Below are 16,740 nucleotides of genomic sequence, written 5' to 3'. Positions count from 1 at the left end.
ATAAGTGGAATAATGAGGTAGGTATTTGTTGTACTCTGACTGGCTTATTTCACTTAGCGTAATTTCCTCAACGTTTATCCATCTGGTAGCATATGATAGGATTTCCTTCTTTTTTCAATGGCTGAATAATATTTCATTGTATGTATATACCACATTTTCTTTATCCATCTGTAGATGAACATTTACATTGTTTCCACCTCTTGANCCCACAATTCTACTTTCTGTTTCTATTTTTTGCTACTTTAGATACCTCATAAGTGGAATAATGAGGTAGGTATTTGTTGTACTCTGACTGGCTTATTTCACTTAGCGTAATTTCCTCAACGTTTATCCATCTGGTAGCATATGATAGGATTTCCTTCTTTTTTCAATGGCTGAATAATATTTCATTGTATGTATATACCACATTTTCTTTATCCATCTGTAGATGAACATTTACATTGTTTCCACCTCTTGACTATTGTGAACAATGCTGCAATGAACATGGAAATGCAAATATGTCTTCATGATCCTGGCCTCAATTCTTTTGGATAAGTACCCAGAAGCGAGGTTGCTGGATTAAATGGTAGTTTTATTTTTAATTTTTTGAGGAACCTGCATAGTATTTTCTATAGGGACCATGCCATTTTATGTTCCTTTTTTTTTAAATGATTTTTTATTATATTATGTTAGTCACCATACAGTATATCCCCGGATTCCGATGTAAAGTTCGATGCTCCAATATTTACCATTTTAACCCTTAAAAAAAATTCCCAGCAGGCTCCGAAGGGTTCTTTTTTAAAAACTTTTTTTTTGTTGTGGTAAAATACACATAAAATTTACCATCTGAATTATTTTTAAGTGTGCAGTCAGTGGCACTAAGTACATCTATCTAGTTCTAGAACATTTTCATCACCCTAAAAGGGGATCCTGTGCCCATAAAGCCATCACTCCCCATTACCCACAGGCCCTGGTACCCACTACTGTCCTGTCTCTATTTCATATAAATGGAGTCATACAGTATGTGGCCTTTTGTAATGGCTTCTTCACTTAGCACAGTATTTTCAAGGGTCATTCATGTTGGAACATGGATCAGTACTTCATTCCTTTTTATGGAATACAAAATAAAAACGAAAGAATAATTTATGTTGGCATATTGAAAGCTGGGAGTTGGGGCATGGGAGAAAGGAGGTATGGGTATAAGATAATTAGGTTTGGTCAAACCCCATAGTCTGGAATTTGAATTGGGAATATCAGTATTTTAACTTAAAAACAGTGTGTAGATATATATGTATTTCCTTGCTTTGTCCTCTTAAAAGGCCAAGAACAATGACACTCCAGTTGTAACACAGGCTTGGGGCAGGAAATGTACCAGTTGAGTCAGGAACACCTTGTCATACAAGAGAACAGGGCAGATATCCAAGATGTGCAGTTACAGCTGAAGGACTGGGGTGCCAGCTAGCAATAGAAGCCCTCACTGGCCAAAGAAGGGATGTTGTGGGGATGATGCCTGCATTGTAAGGACAGTGACTACAGTAGACTGAGGCCCTTCTGTGAATTCAAATTCATGAGTTCATAATATTTTTTAAAAAGTCATTTTCATACCAAAAGCACAAGTAAAAAGAAAAAAAATAGATCAATTAGACTTCACTAAAATGAGCCACTTTGGTACTTCAAAGGACACCAAGAAAGCGGAGAGAATCCACAGACTGAAAGAGAATCTTTGTCAGTCGTAGCTCTGACAAGGGTCTAGTATCCAGAATGTATAAAGAACTCTTACAACTCAATAAGAAAAAAACAAGTAACCCAACTCAAAAATGGGCAAAGGATCTGAATACATTTCTCCAAAGAAGATGAACAAATGGCCAATGAGCACATGAAAACATGCTCACTACCATCAGTCATCAGGGAAATGCAAATCAAAACCTTGATGAGATCCCACTTGATACCCCCGAGGACGAGCAGATGGTCTGGCTTCTCAGAAGGGGAGTGACTGTTCATGGGGACAGGAGTGCTTTTGGGGGTGATGGTAATGTCCCGGAATTACCTAGTGGCAATGGCTGCACAGTTCTGTGACTTTCTAATAACCACTGAACTTAAAAACCACTTTAAAGGGTCAATTTCTGGTGTATGCACCTCAATGCAAATACCAGCGCAGCTGGATGGAAAGGATCACTGATGTGCTCAGCACCACAGTCCCAGCCCTACCCCAGGCTGCCAGAGCCCTGAGCAGGGATACGTATCCCTTCGTGGGCATTGGGGGGGCTATCAGAGTCAGGGCTGTGCTGAGGAGGGGGCAGCAGGCAGGGGGTCCCAGCCCCGGCCACTGGTCAGGGCTTTGTGGGATGCTCAGTGATAGTTGCTCTCATGTTTCTGTCTAAGCTGTCTCCCATCTAGGCTGTGTCCCCCCCCTCCCCACTCCCAGGCTGCCCTCAAGTGTGTCTCTCGGGCTCAGTGTCACTTGGACAGTTTGGGAGAATGAGTCAGCAGGAGGTAGCGATCAGGTCCAAGTAGCCAGTTTTAGGCTGAGGAGCTTCCAGAGTCACCGGTTTTGTTGATGTGACTACACAGCAGAGAGCCAGGCTTGTGGGGGAGCGCCACGCGGCAGTAGCCATGAGGCCTGGCACCCATGGACGGGGAGCTGGGCTGCAAACATTGTAGCAGAGCATGCCCCTGTTCCCATATCTCCTCCCCGCCCATGGCTGCCCAGCCTGAAATGCCACCGCAGTCTGTGCCTTCCGTGCCCACCACTTTAAGGGCACGTGCTTCTTGGAGGACTTTATAGTGATGCTGGCTGAGCAAATCATTCTGGGGCATTCCTCAGAATAGCAGGTGTGTCAAGGAAAGGGCAATGCGGATCTACAATGGAGAGGCAGGCCCAGCTTTCTTTTGGATACCGCTGCTCACACAGGGCTCTGAAGCAGCTAGGCCTCTCAGGCTGTAAGGGCTCGGGTCCTGAGGGTCGGCTGTAAGCCTGCTCTGCTTCTGGAAGCCTTGAGCTCCTGGCCAGGCAGGTCCCTGGTAAGGGTCCCAGCTGCCTTCAGGGTGGGGGTACTCTGTCAGCTGTAAAGTCTGGCCACCTCTTCTTCCCGTGAGGAGCAGGGTCATCGCAGGCCACCCCTGCCCGGGGAGGCTGATTTGTCAAGGGGAATAACCTTCCTCCTGGAGGTGTTCCTGTGGGTCAGGAACCGTCAGGTCCCTGTGGGCTGTTTTGTGCCTTCAGCGGGCCCTGCCACAGTCTGCGTGCCTACCCAAGAAGCTGAGCTGGAGGGTGTGTGCTGAGCACTGGCCAGAGCGTGGTCCCAGGTGCCAATGCAACCTGAGGCTGCGAGCACTCAATGGCAGCAGTCCCCAAGCCAACCCCAAATGCTGCTGGCCCAAGCACACCTTTCCATTGGCCCCAGGAGGGCAAGGTGTGGTGCGGGGCCTTCAGCGTGTCCAGCTGCTGAGCACACACGGTCTTCCCTGCCCAGGGCCGGGCCTGCGCCCAGATGCAGTTGCATCTCATGGACCAGCTGCTGGATGCGGTCCAGAGCCTGACCGTCGGCTTCTCCGGCTGCTCCAGGTAAAGGCTCAGAATGGCCGGTAGGTGCCCTTGAAACTTTATCTGGAGCAGGTAGGGCTTGGGGCCCACAGGGCACCTAGGCCCACCAGCAGATACATCTCCAGCTGGGGTCTTCACTTTCCGCTCGGGCAGCAGCTACATACTGGCCCAGTGGGGTGTGAGCCCAGGCTGTCAGCGGGAAGGTACAGTGCGGGCCGCACAGAAGACAGGCAGGCCGGCTTGCCGGGGAAGGTGGGCTCTCAGAGGACTGGGGCTCGGTCCCAGCTGCCAAAGCAGGGCAGAGACTGGGGGAGACATTGTTTCCCAGCCCCTCTGCCTGCTCTCGTTTTCCCCTCTGGGTCTCCCCCAGGGGACTGAGGGCTCCCTTGGACAGGGGTCGTAGCAAATCTGCCGACACAGTCCCTGGAGGCTGTGCTCTGGCCAGTGACTGCATGGCCTTGGGGCTGCTTTGGCAGTGTGAAGGAGCACTTCGAGGATACCAGAGAGAAGAATGAGGCACTGCTGGGGGAGCTCTTCTCCAGCCCCCACATGCAGACGCTCCTGAGCCCAGAGTGTGACCCATGGCCCCTGGACATGCAGCCTGTCCTTGACCAGCAGAGCGACGACTGGCAGAGGTAGGTGTCCTGCTTGGTTCTGTTACCTGAGACAGGCCCTTCCACGTGTGGCCTGCAGGTGCTCTGATGACTGCCACGGCACAGAGCTGGACGTGTCCTCTCTTTCCCTGCAGGGCCAGCCCCTCTGTGGAGTTAGAGGAGGAGAGGGTGATGGAGCTGGCAAGGAAGCTGCAGGAGAGTGTTGCCAAGCTGCAGACGCTCAGGGTAGAGGTGAGGGGTGCCGGCTTCTGGGGGCTGTAGGGCTGTAGGGCTTGGGGGTGAGGGTGCCTAGTCAGGCACTTTGTGTCTTAGGGCAAGGAACGTCACTTCCCCAGCCTCGGGTGCCCCATCTTTACAATGACTGTGTTATGAGGCGTAAGTGAGGTGGTATATGCACAGGGCTCAGTGGGTTCTAGAATGTTGTGGGTGCTCAGCCCGTGGGAATGGGAGAGGCAGACAAACTTTGGGCAGGTGTGGGGAGGCTTTCTGAAGAATGGAAAGGATTGGCCTCCTATAGGTGATGCACCAGGCCCTGGAGTCTGGGCTTTCCTGTGCTTTTTTACGTGTGGCCTTTCCAGCAGTCCGTGGCCTGGCTTCCTCCTTTTCCTGAGGAGACTGAGGCCCACACAGGCAGCAGTGGCAGGGCTGAGGCCGGAAGCCAGGCGGCTTTGCTCAAAACCAACTTGCTCTTTTTTGCCTCTGCTCTTACGTACCTGATGCGGGAAGAGACTTGGTGCCCCAGGGGCAGGTAAGGCAGTCTTAAGGGCCCCTCTGCCTCTGGCTTTGCAGTGCTTTGCACAGCACAAGCAAGGAGTTGCTGTGAGTGGGGCCGACACCAGCACCCTGGACCAGAAGCTGCGCCTGGTCGTCTCTGACTTCCACCAGCTTGTTGTGGCTTTTCTCCAAGTCTATGATGACGAGCTGGGTGAGTGCTGCCAGCGCCCAGGTCCCTACCTCCACCCGTGTGGCCCCATCATCCAGACCGTGTACCAGACTCTGACTTCGTGCAGCCAAGTAAGGATCACCCTTTCCTCCCCTACTCCCCCTCCCTCCCAGCTGCCAGTGTGGCCCCCAGCCACATATGTGAGGTCTACGACAGGGGGCGGGAGGGGCTTGGCACAGTTGGGCTCTGGCCCTTAGCCTGGGGCCTGGGGCAGGTGGGGAAGGCGCTTCTCCTGGTGTGTGGAAGGGATGAGGGCTGACATGGATGTTCCTCTGAGAGTCCCACTGCATTTCAGGGGGCTGTTAGCTGAGCCAAGATCCTGGGCCTGGAAGAGGTTTGTGTACTGCTGGCACTGGGTCCTGGTTGACCCTATGGGACCCTTATCCCAGCTTCTAGCTTCTGTCCCTGTATTGGTCTCACTCTGTCTTCACAATATGCCCAAATGCATCACAGCCAGTTCATTCTTGTGTATGACCAAGAACTACGCCAGAGAGACAGACAGATGTTTGCCTGTCTGTGCTTTTGACCCAGCTCAGACAGATAGGAAAAAGTGGTCTCACGCTGCTGAGCTGACTACATAAATATTTACTTACTCATTTTGTTGTTTGACATTTCCGATCCCAGGAGTCTACCCTAAAACTCTGATGTTGGCTCAGGGCTTCCACGACATTTGTCTTGTTTTTTTCCCAATTTTAGTTTAAGTGCTGCTGAAGCAAGCACTGTCTTGGTTTTTTAACACAAAGACTCCTAGATGTCCAAACCTCTGACCAGCCTGTCCTTTGCAGTTCTGCCAACAGGGCAAGATAGGGTACATTCCTTTCTCATCATTAAGCCCCCTCCCCCCTTTTTTAATCTTGGGACATTGATTTTCCCACTGCACCTGTGGCTTTGCTTGGCTACTAGTGTGGCATCCTCACTGGGCCTAGAAGAAGGGACTTAGGATGGAGAGCTCTGATCAGTGACTCTCCAACTTGCTGGCAGTCCTGTCCTCACCCTAGCCTGCTCTGGGGGGGTGAATGCCATGTGCTTAAGGACCTAGGGAAGACCACACGCTCACTGTGAAGCAGGGCGGGAAGCAGGAGATGGCTTCTACAGATCAGACCACTAGCGTTTAATGCCTACATGCCTCCCTCTCTCCATCCCTCCCAGCTGTTGAAAGCGGTCACGGAGGTCACTGACACCTCGGCAAAAGCCGTGGACATGGCGAAGCAGCAGCAGGGCGAGCGGATCTGTTGGGGTAGCAACAGCCCTGTCATGAGTCTAGGTATGTGGTTGTCACTTGCTGGGGCTGTGCCTGCCCGCTCAGTGGTCAGAGGTAGGGCTGTCCCTGTGCACCTCGGCCTAGTGCCTGCTTCATGCGTGGCTCCTTCTTGCTTGACCAGCATTTGGGGAGTATTTGGGGACTGTCCCTCACTTTCTTCTTCTTCTGTTGCCTAAGGTTTTTCTTCCCTTGGAAAAAAAATGCTTTCTACAGATTATAAAATAAATTAATTGTGGGAAATTAGGATATCCCAAAGATGTACAGAGGTATAATAAAAACAGTCCATAACCTGGTGGCCCATAGATGGTTGATGTTAATATTTTGGTCTATTTATCTCTATTTTTTTTCCTTTCATCATTTTTTATTTCTTTGTGTAAGTGTAATCACAACACATACACACTTTTATATTATGTTCTTTCCCTGGGACCACATTATAAGCATTTTCCTGGGGTGCCTGGCTGGCTTAGTCAGTAGAGAGAGCATGTGACTCTTGATCTCGGGGTTGTGAGTTCAAGCCCCACGTTGGGCGTAGAGATTAATTAAAAAAATGTGATAAGCCTTTTCCGATGTTCTGGAAGTAACATTTTTAATTGTCAAATACTCTCCTGTTGAGGTATTTGCTATAATTTGCTTAACATTTTCTGTTATCCAACCTATAGGTCATTTTCAGCTTTTTACTATTATATATGATGCTGTTGCAAGATTTACAATACTGGAAAATGGACACAGTCCAAAGTGTTAACATTGGGTAGTACTTTGGTAAATAATGGTATAAGTATATGGTGGGATAGTGTTCATTGTTTCAAACGTTGGTTACAACGACCTAGAGAAGTGCACATTACAGAATGTTAGAGGGGAACTGCAGGCCAATCTCACCTTGTAAAGGGCAAACACATAGAAGCACCCGTTGTGGGAAGCGAGCCAGGATGCGGACGCTGATTTTCTCTGTGTTGGAATCAGAGGCAGTGTCTTTCATTTACTGTTTCTCTATCCCGCTCTGTGGTCTTGAGATATTCCCTAATGAGCATGGGTCACTTAGGTAACCCACCTCCTCCCACTGGCAAGTTTGCCGAAAGATGTAGGAAACATGTTTAGACATAAAGCGTGTTCCCGTTTTAGAGTGCGTCCCGAGGACGGGGCTCCTGGCGTCATGGTGGTGAGGCCCATCCCCATTTGCTTCTAAGGCCAAGTGGTGTCCATCTTACTGTATCCTCATCAGTGCTAGATTGGATCCTTCTGACTTTTCTGTTATTGGATGTGGCAGATTAGATCTGCATTTAGTTTCAATTAAACTTTTTTTCTGAGTAAATTTATTTTATTATGGAAATACGCATTCAGAAAAGGTCTTTTTTATAAGAAAAATAGTGCTTAGTGAGGAACGTCAATTCAGAGGGAGTAGAATAGGAATAGGAAATAGTTGGATATTTTCCCTGTGCTCTGGCCAACCCCCTTTATTCCAATTCAAGTGATTTTACAGTGAATACTTGTGTAACCATGACCCAGGTCAAGAAATAGAGCATGCTAGCACCCTAGAGAGCCCCACGTGTCTCTTCCCGTCGACAGCTAGCTGCTGTCCTGACTTGATGGTAATGATGTCTCCGAGATTCGTCTACCATGTGTGTATCTGTCGTTTGTTCATTTTCATCATCCTGTAGCTGATGTTGGCAAACTTGTTTTGTAAAGAGCCAGATAGTAAATGTGTTCGGCTTTGTGGGCCTCCATAGCTTGTGATGGGAAACCAGCTGCTGATCACGGAGACCCTTTTACAGCCCCCTTCTCCTCTTGGTCTCAAGATCCTTTTGGTCTCTGGCTCTGGACAGTCAGATTATAATTAGTCTTGGTGTGGATGACTTTGACTTTATCCCTTTTGGAGTTTGTTGAGCTTCTTGGATAGGTAGTCTCATTTCTCATCAGTGCTCAGCCAGACATTTGACAACTCTTCCTTCTCCTTCACTTCCTGCTCGCTCTGAGCCTGAAGGTCAGCCAGAGGCGATTGTTCAGGTCATTGCCAGGTCTCTCCTGGGTATCGGCACAGCCCTGGGCGTGCACGTGGCCTTCTAGACTACCAGGACTGTCAGAACTCCTCAGAGCCCTTGTGGACATCCCACTTCCCAGCTTCTCCCAAGCCCCACTCTTAGCCACTGCCTCAGGTAGTAGCAATGAAAGCATTTGCCTGTAAATGTTTCCCCCTAGGGTACCCCCAAGGAGTGACTTTAGGTCACAGAGCCTCTGAGCCCTCCCTTTGTGCGGACTTTCCAGCCTTTTTGCTGCTCTTGGCCTTGGCACACATACTTGCCACATCTATATCAGGCACTCGGGAGTCTCTTCTTCCTGAGTGACCCACCACAAAAATCATCCATTTTAAAATTTGTCCTAACATTTATCCTACTCACCACTGTCACTATGACTCTCCCCACTGTACATAATTACTGTTAATAAAATGCTATCATTAATAGAATAATGGTCATTAGTGTCCTTTGCCATGTGCCGCTGCACCTGTGATTGCACGACTGCTGGCAGGGCTAACTGTGATGTCTGAGCTGTGTGAACCCCTCCCTTCCCCTCCTCCCTCAGGGATCTTCACGGGTTCGCCGTGGAGATCCTGGCCCCGTCAGTGGTGAGGGAGAGCACGGCAGGGCTGGGGCTCGGCTCTTGTCACTGTAGCCACCAGATATTGTTTGAAATGAGTTCTTGGGCTACAGACACACCAGGGAAGCAGTCCATGCCAACTCCATGCCAGGGCCAATCAGAATGGCGTTCCCACCTTCCTTGTTCCCACCTGACCAAACCCAAGGCCTCAGCCTCTGTGACATCTTCAGGCCCTACAGCTGTGGGAGATCTGCATGTCTGTGGCACTTCCCTTCCCAGGACAAGAAGCTAGGCCACCATTCTGTGTGTCAGTAGCCAGACTGTGTTGGTCGCACATCCCCACGTCAGAAGGGAGGGGCTTGAGTGAGGTGTGCTCGCTGGGCCTGTGTCCCGAGCCATGCCATTACATGCATGGAGAGGGCCTTGGTGACACGGAGTGGGCCATTCATCCCATCATCATCCACCAGTCACCATCTCAATTGGGAGGACCTGAAGTCCCATTTGCCTCAGTGCTGAGAGCAGGGGAGGGGACTTGACAGCACCAACACAGAGAGATGGATGGTAGCAATTTGATGGGTGCAATGGGTGGAGAAAGCCACAGCCCTAGGGAGAAGAGAGGGGCCTGTCTGGCAGATCTGCTGCTGTCCCAGGGCCATGTGGGCAGCAGCCCCGGGGGGAGGGGGCAGTGGTGAGTAGGCCGGAAGCAGAGGGTTCAGGGTGGTGCTCCCAGTGAGACCCTCGCCTGTTCTTTCATAAAGAAAATGATTGAAATGGCAAACCCAGGCTCCTGACATGGCTGACAGCCCAGCTGAAGCCCACCTTTCTCTGGCCCAAGGGTCCATGACATGACGGCCACTCCACTTCCTTGCCCCCCACAGAGCTCCTGCTGGGAAACAGTGTGCAGGAAATGGGTGTCTCCACCAGAGTGGAGCGGGGACCAGCACACCAGCCTCCCAGGCCTCCTTTCCCCAAGCTGGCCCAGCACCATGGAAGAGAGAAGAAAGACCTGGAAAAGCAGGGCTAATGGGTCATTCAGAGAAGAGAACTTCCCAGCACACCCTAACCTAGAAAACTATGAAAAACCAACAAAGAGAAAAACAAGCAAACACCCTTAGAAGTTAAAAGTGGTTGCCAAAGTGTTGAAAAAAACCAAGGGAAAGAGCTCTGTGGGGGCAGGACAGCAGAGGCAGGCAAGTGTGTAAGAATAGAGAGAAAAGACAGATCAACAAAATGAGGGCCCATCCCGGTGGCTAGCAGGGCCCCCAGAGGAGGAGGAGGAGGAAGGAAAATAAGGGCGGAGGTGATCCCTGAAGCGGTGGGCGTGCAGAGCAGATGGAACCCCAAATGTGTTGTGGTCTAAGCTTTCAGAGAGCAAACTGTGGGCTCCAGAGGCTAATGCCTTGGCTTCCGGCCAAGGGAGCCCAGGACGTGTGAACTGATGGGGCAGCCCCAGGAGGCAGAGTGGGCAAGCCTGAGGTTGTAGGAGAGGCAAATGATTCCCAGAGGGACCTAGGAAAACCGCATCTGAGGAGAAATGTGATCAGGGCAGGAAGCACAGTCAACTGCACCCAGCGGGATCGCTGATGGCGAGGGGGAGGGTCGTTGGGGCCAGGCTCATCACCCTGAGGCACACCCCCTGATTCCTGAGCCTCAGAGTCACTCTCTGGACAGGCAGGACCAAATGTCAATTAAAGACCTTGCCATGTGGGAGGGAAGGGGACAGGCCAGAGGCAGAGGCAGGTTGGCAGAGGAAGGACTAGGTGTGTATTTAAGTGAAGGCACCACTAACCAGGGGAACCTGAGGGAAGAGCCAGAGTCCCCAGGGTGGGGGAGGGGAATGAACTAAAGTCCCTGTATTTCATGCCCAGTGCTCATTATCTGAAATTGGGACCTCAAGAGGCAGCTGCGAATTATGGCGGCGCCCCCAGCCCTGAAAGGCCAGCAGCAGGTCAGAGCAGTTGCCTGCAGGGTCGGGGGGCAGCTAAGGCCCATGTCACCTGATTTGTGTGTGTGCATGCGTTACTGGTCGGGGCAGTAGTGAACCTACCATCAAACTCAGAAGAACCCCTGGCTCCTGGGCTCTGTGGTGAGGGTTGGGGTGGATGTGGAGATGGCCCAGTGAGTGGAACCTGGCCTGGGGCTCAGCCTGACACCCACAGGGGCCTTCCATCTGTGCTTTTCAGCCCCTGACCTCCTAGCAGCTCCTGGCTCAGCAGTTTCTGGATCATGGTGGGAGTTGGACGCCTAGGCTGCAAGCCCTTTGAGGGTCAGGTGCAGGGATGCCTGGGGCCTGAGAAGAACCAGTGAAAGACAATGAAGGCTTGGCTGGGGGTGGGGGTGGGGGTAGGTAGGGAGTGGCCTCTGCCAGGCCTGGAAGCACTAGGAGTCACTTTGCTGTATTGTTTTTTTTTTTTTTCTCTGCAGCCACCAAAATGGAAGAACTAACTCAGAAATACAAGAGCTTCAGCGGCAGTCTGCGGAAAGCTCAGTCCTGAAGAGCCAGATGGCCGGGGTTGGGGGGGGCGCAGGGCGAGCCACTGGCAGGAGAAGCAGTCACAGCCCCTGTGTTGTACGGGCGCAGCCCCTTTAGCAGCTTGGGAGGGAAGGAGGGAGAGGGCAGAGGCGAGCTGGAGACAAAGGAAAGCTCGGGCTCTAGGAAGCTGCCTCATGACTGCCCGCTCTCTGCTGCCTGGCTGGGGCTGGGGGGCCGTGGCACCCCAGTACTCAGTCTGCCCTTCTTCCCGTGCTGGCACCCCCAATCCTGGGCCGCACCTCGCTGTGGGCTTCCTGTCGTCCCAGGCAGCCTCAGCCCTGCCCCTCTTCCGCCCTCTCTGCCTCTCAGCAGCTCCCATTGCTTCTGTTCCTTCCCTGGCCCAGTTAAACTTGGTGATACCAAGCCCCAGAAGCCTCCACCTCGCCATGGCAGCTGACTGCCCCACTGCTGCCTCCATTGTGACTGGCCTTGGGGTCCCACGTGAGGGCTCCTCGCAGACCCTTGGCCCAGCCATTGGCACCCACCACATCTGAGATCCAGTGGCCGGGGCATGTGTTTCCTCCTCCTTCCTCCCCAGGGCTCCCTGCACCGGCCTGGGAAATTCTTGCCGTTGGCCTGACTGGTTGTCCGGGAAGCTGCTCTCTGGGCTTCCCAGGGTGACCCAGTATCTCCCTGAGCCGTGTACCTGTCACAGCCACCTCCCTCCCTCCAAGCATGGGAACAGGCACAACTGGTGGGGCCTCTGCCTTCCTCAGCTCAGTGGCAGGCCAAAGGGGGCTTGAGGAGGGGCCTCCCTCTAAACACTTGGTCCACTGCAGAGGCCCACCCTGGCTGTGAGCCTCACCTGCTCCTGTGCCTTTACCTTCTCAAGTCCCCTGTGGGTGCTCCAGACAAGGAGACTGCTATGGGAGGAGGGGGGACAGGCAGGCCCAGGGTCACCACTGCCCAGCTGCACCGACAGCTTCACAGTCCAAGGGACTCGTGAGGGCCTGCAGTGGGCAGGCCGCAGCCAGCATCTTGGTTGCCTCCCTGTGTCCCTGGCAGGAGGCTGGGCCTGCCAAGGGCTGGCATGTCTCGCTCCGGAACGAGGTCCTCGGGACAGTGCCACCTGCTTTCTGGCCAGGGAGGGCCTTGTCTGGGCTCTGAGGGGCTGGGCTTCACTCCAACTCCCATGGTCCTGGGGCTGGGGGTGCTGCTGACGCCGTCTCATACCCCCATCTTTCCCGTTGCTCATCCTTTGTCATTTGGTGGGGCAGGATTGGCTCAGCTGGAGCCCACGTGGCTTGCCAGGTCAGGCCTCGCCTCTCTTCCTCCTTCCTGGCAGCCTCTGCTGAAGGCCTCTTAGATATGATGGGTCATTGTGCCCGTGAAACAGATAGCATCTCTGCTTCCCGCTGGAAGACTGAGCCTGTGAGATGTGTGAGCCAGGCAGCGTGGAAAGTGCCCGAGGTCACTGGGGCGACTCTGAGGTCCCATCCTGAGCGCACCCTTCTCTTTCTTGGCTAAGCATGGCACGTACAGGCACCTCTTGCCCACTCCTAAGCTCACTTTAGCCTCATGAGGGGCAGCGTGGTCCCCTGTGACACAGGTGGAGCTCTGCCCTGGAGAAGGAGATTTGCCACCCTGCTAGGAGTCGCCCCACCTCAGCTGCTCGAGTTTGGCCCCGGTCAGACTTGGAGGCAAGGCTGGGTATAAGGCTCGCGCTTCCTCCTCGTGCCTGTAACGACATGTTCCTCCAGCCCACGGCCCAGCTTGTGGGGAGCCTGCGTGTGGCCCAGGAGCCTGCTTTCCAATTTGTAAACACAGGGCGTGTGTCTCAGCAGCTGTGAGTGAGCGAGGGGGCGGCAAGCCGGCTGCACAGGTCCTGCGGCCTTAGGCCGCCTCATTGCCCAACAGGCAGCTGGGGGCGGGCCACGGCCACTGATTAAAGGCTGCCTAGAGCAGCCTGTGTGGAGACAGGTGCCCAGCAGCCCAGGAAGCCAGCCAGCACCCGCTCCAGGTAAGCCAGTGCAGCAGGGTTGGTGAGGGCAGGGGCTGGGAGCCCAGAGGCAGGTGGCCAGGTTGGGGAAGGGAGGCCAGAGGAGGCCAGGGAGGCCGGAGGAGGCCAAACCGAGGAGGGTTGGCTGCCTGCTTCCCCACAGATGACCCTAGGGGTGCAGGCTCCCAGCCAAGGTGTCTCAGTGAAGATACCATCCTAGGCTGGCACCTCCCGAGGTCCCTGGCGACATGGACTTGGTGTACTTTGCCTCTCAGGTACCTGGAGGCAGGTGGCAGAGGCCTCCGGGCCAGGATCTGGGCGGACTAGCCCTACCTTTTGCTGTTTACTGGTTGGTAGTACTGACAATGGCCAGGGAGGGACTGGGGCACAGAATGGAGAGGGTGCTGAGACCCTGGGAGGCCTCACCCTGGACAAAGGGGTTGGAGCATTGGCCACGGAGCCTGCTGTATGTGGCTAGACCCAGGCATCCCCATCACTTCGGCCTTCAGGGTTTGTGCCTCTTGCCCTGGCAGCTTTAGGCTTTGCTGTCCCTGTGAGTACATCACCATGTCCGAGGTACCCCGGGCCGAGACTTTCGTCTTCTTGGATCTGGAAGCCACTGGGCTCCCCAGTATAGATCCAGAGGTGGCTGAGATATCCCTGTTTGCGGTGCACCGCTCTTCCCTGGAGAACCCAGACCAAGATGAGTCTGGTGCTCCAGTGCTGCCCCGGGTCCTGGACAAGCTCACGCTGTGCATGAGTCCAGAGCGCCCTTTCACCGCCAAGGCCAGCGAGATCACCGGCCTGAGCAGCGACAGCCTGGCCCGGTGCCGGAAGGCCGGCTTTGACAACGCTGTGGTGCGGACACTGGAGGCCTTCTTGAGCCGCCAGGAGGGCCCCATCTGCCTTGTGGCCCACAACGGCTTTGATTATGACTTCCCTCTGCTGTGCACAGAGCTGCGGCGCCTGGGCGCCCACCTGCCCCCGGACACCATTTGCCTGGATACACTGCCCGCGCTGCGGAGCCTGGACCGCGCCCACAGCCATGGCACCCGGGCCCAGGGCTGCAAGGGTTACAGCCTGGGCAGCCTCTTCCGCCGCTACTTCCAGGCAGAGCCGAGTGCAGCCCACTCAGCCGAGGGCGACGTCCACACCCTGCTCATGGTCTTCCTACACCGCGCTGCTGAGCTGCTCGGCTGGGCTGACGAGCAGGCCCGAAGCTGGGCCCACATCGAGCCCATGTATGTGCCACCTGATGGCCCGAGACTTGAAGCCTGAGTGCCAGGGCCTCGGTGAGACCATCATCGAGGGGGATGAGGCCCACTCTCAGCACCGTGGGCAGCACCAGCTTTGACCATTCAGTCGGGCTCCCCATTCTCTTAGCCAGCTAGCCCCGGCTCTGTGCACTTGCCAGGCCTCCTCCTGGCCCTGACCTACGTAGCCTTGTAGCCCCTGGACTGTGCTCTAGTGGTTTGCTGCTACAGGCTCCCGCCCTTCATGTGGTCTCTCAATAAACATCAACAACACTCACCAGCTGAGTTTCCAGTTGCCCCCTACACCCTGCCCAGAGAGGGCAGGCAGGGAGCCAGAGCAGAGCCCCCCAGAGCCTCCCCCCGCGACCTATGCTTGTGGTGAGCCTGGTGGGTGGGTGGGTGGGTGGGTGAACAGCCATTGGTCAGAGGCTGATCTAAGGGGCTGACGGGCAGGGGCTGCAGGTCCCCAGCCATGGGCCTCCTCCCTGGCTGATCTACTGTTGCCTCGGTTATCACCCCCTCCTTGCATTGTCCACCCAGAGGCTCAAGAAATTGGTGAGCAGGGCCTTAGGAACATCTGCCTTGGCAGGGAATCTGAGCTGGGGAGGGAGCTGGAAGAGAGCTTCCAGGGAGCTCAGGCTTTTTCAGCTCAGGGTGCTGTGCCCGCAGAGCCATCTGTCTGCCTAGGTGCAGAGCCTAGCTCCAGTTCTTGCCCCCTATGGATCTTGGGCAGCTCCTTCCTCTCCTGAAGCCTCTGTCCCTGCTCTGCAAGGTGGCAACAGGATGAGAGATGGGCGTGCAGAGCAACACAGTGCCTGACACGCTCAGGGTGCTGGAGAATATGGGAGGTACCCCCTTTTGCATACAGGCACATATGCAAAAATGGCCTTATATGTGCAAGTCAGTCTCCAGGAGGGCCCCTTGGTGCACGTGGGGTGAGGGGTGCCTGAGGTGTGAAGGAGAGGTGGGGTGGCTGGCACAGTGGGGGCAGCACCTAGGAAGGAGTTTGTCCTGGGCCCTGTGTCCCTTGCGGCTTGGCCTCAGGAGGGCCCGGAGGCTGCTCTGTGGGGGAAGGCAGCTTCTGGGCAGCTGTCTCGGCTGGGCTTTGGGGAGCCAGCTAACCTGCCTCTGGGGCCCCACCTGTGTCACCAAACAATGGGGCAAGGCAGGGGCGGGATGTCTGGGAGACAGGGAGAGCAGGTGAGAAGGGGTGGGGTGGGTGGGGCGGCCACGCCCGAGAGTGACTCTCTCGCCAGAGCTGAGCCTTGGACCCATTTGGGACACTCTAACTAGGTCAGAGTGACTAGAGCCACTGCAGTGTGCAAGGTAGAATGGTGAGGTCAGAACACAGGCTGTGGCCATCTCAGGCCATGCCCTTTTCCCTGGACAAGGGGGTCTGCGCTGACCCTGAGGGCAATGGGGAGCCACAGAGAGTTGTAGGCGGGAGAGGGGGCAAAATCTGATTTATGTTTTTACAATGCCTCTCAGGCTGCCATGTGGAGAATGGACTGTAGCAGGCCTCAGAGAGGGAGGATGGCAACCAAGGGAGAGAAGAGCAATGGGAGTGGGGCTCAGTTGGAGGGAGAGCCACCGGCCTGGCCAAGGACAGGGTGGCAGTGGTAGGGGAGGGTACGCGCTAAGGGAAGGACGTATAGGGGGCCAGTTTGGGAGTGTGGTCTGTGCACTGTTGAGCTTCCTGGGGAGGGCTGGTTGGCTCCCTGCCCCAGGAGAGCACCCACCTGGAAGAGGGCCACAGGCCAGGCCGGGTTGGGCCGTTAGTCCCAGAGCCTTCACCAGGCAGGGACTGAAAGAGTAGCGGGCAGCGCCAGGATCGAGACAGCCAGGAACCCTCAGATACGCTGGTGCCCAAGCAGGGCTGGGTCCTCATTATCTAGCTGTCCAAGCTCTAGGCCACTGACTTGCTGAGGTGGTGATGCCGAGAGGGTCCCTTCTCACTCAGGAGGCAAGTCAGGAGGGGCCCGACTCCAGGTCCTGGGTGGGCAGGTTGACAGCCTGATCTGTGACCACTGCCACTGCCCCAAAGTGGTCTCCGGGCCCAAATGCCTGTCTCTCCCCACCTCGGGC

At 54.6% G+C, this 16,740-nt stretch overlaps 2 protein-coding genes across 6 annotated transcripts in view; both read left to right on the top strand.

The window, feature by feature from the left end:
• The window catches only part of HAUS7 (HAUS augmin like complex subunit 7), a 23,805-nt gene extending 12,314 nt beyond the window's left edge, over window positions 1-11,491 (top strand). For 2 of the 5 annotated variants that reach the window (XM_034648846.1, XM_034648845.1), the window contains exons 5-10: window positions 3,453-3,544; window positions 4,000-4,158; window positions 4,272-4,368; window positions 4,864-5,151; window positions 6,230-6,344; window positions 11,355-11,491. In XM_034648846.1, coding sequence (XP_034504737.1) covers window positions 3,453-3,544; window positions 4,000-4,158; window positions 4,272-4,368; window positions 4,864-5,151; window positions 6,230-6,344; window positions 11,355-11,425 — 822 coding nt within the window. In that variant the 3' untranslated portion in view covers window positions 11,426-11,491. Of the gene's footprint in view, window positions 1-3,452; window positions 3,545-3,999; window positions 4,159-4,271; window positions 4,369-4,863; window positions 5,152-5,375; window positions 5,415-6,229; window positions 6,345-11,354 lie in introns of those variants that run through there. The other 3 variants (XR_004622294.1, XM_011237082.3, XM_034648847.1) reach the window with 3 other exon arrangements.
• Window positions 11,492-13,284: 1,793 nt separating this feature from the next.
• Window positions 13,285-14,932, top strand: TREX2 (three prime repair exonuclease 2). Its single transcript, XM_019809769.2, has 2 exons — window positions 13,285-13,423; window positions 13,936-14,932. Exon 2 carries the CDS (start codon window positions 13,970-13,972, stop codon window positions 14,678-14,680), a length of 711 nt encoding a protein of 236 aa, XP_019665328.1. The 5' UTR covers window positions 13,285-13,423; window positions 13,936-13,969; the 3' UTR covers window positions 14,681-14,932.
• The last annotated feature ends 1,808 nt before the right edge of the window (window positions 14,933-16,740 follow it).

This window comes from Ailuropoda melanoleuca, chromosome X (genome assembly GCF_002007445.2).
Source record: "Ailuropoda melanoleuca isolate Jingjing chromosome X, ASM200744v2, whole genome shotgun sequence".
Lineage (NCBI taxonomy): Eukaryota > Metazoa > Chordata > Mammalia > Carnivora > Ursidae > Ailuropoda > Ailuropoda melanoleuca.
Note: the sequence above shows the minus strand (reverse complement) of the source record. Positions and strands in the feature narration are given on the sequence as shown.

Bases quoted from the DNA above. Each gene is read 5' to 3' on its own strand.
- TREX2 (XM_019809769.2), top strand. From the start codon at position 13,970: ATGTCCGAGGTACCCCGGGCCGAGACTTTCGTCTTCTTGGATCTGGAA.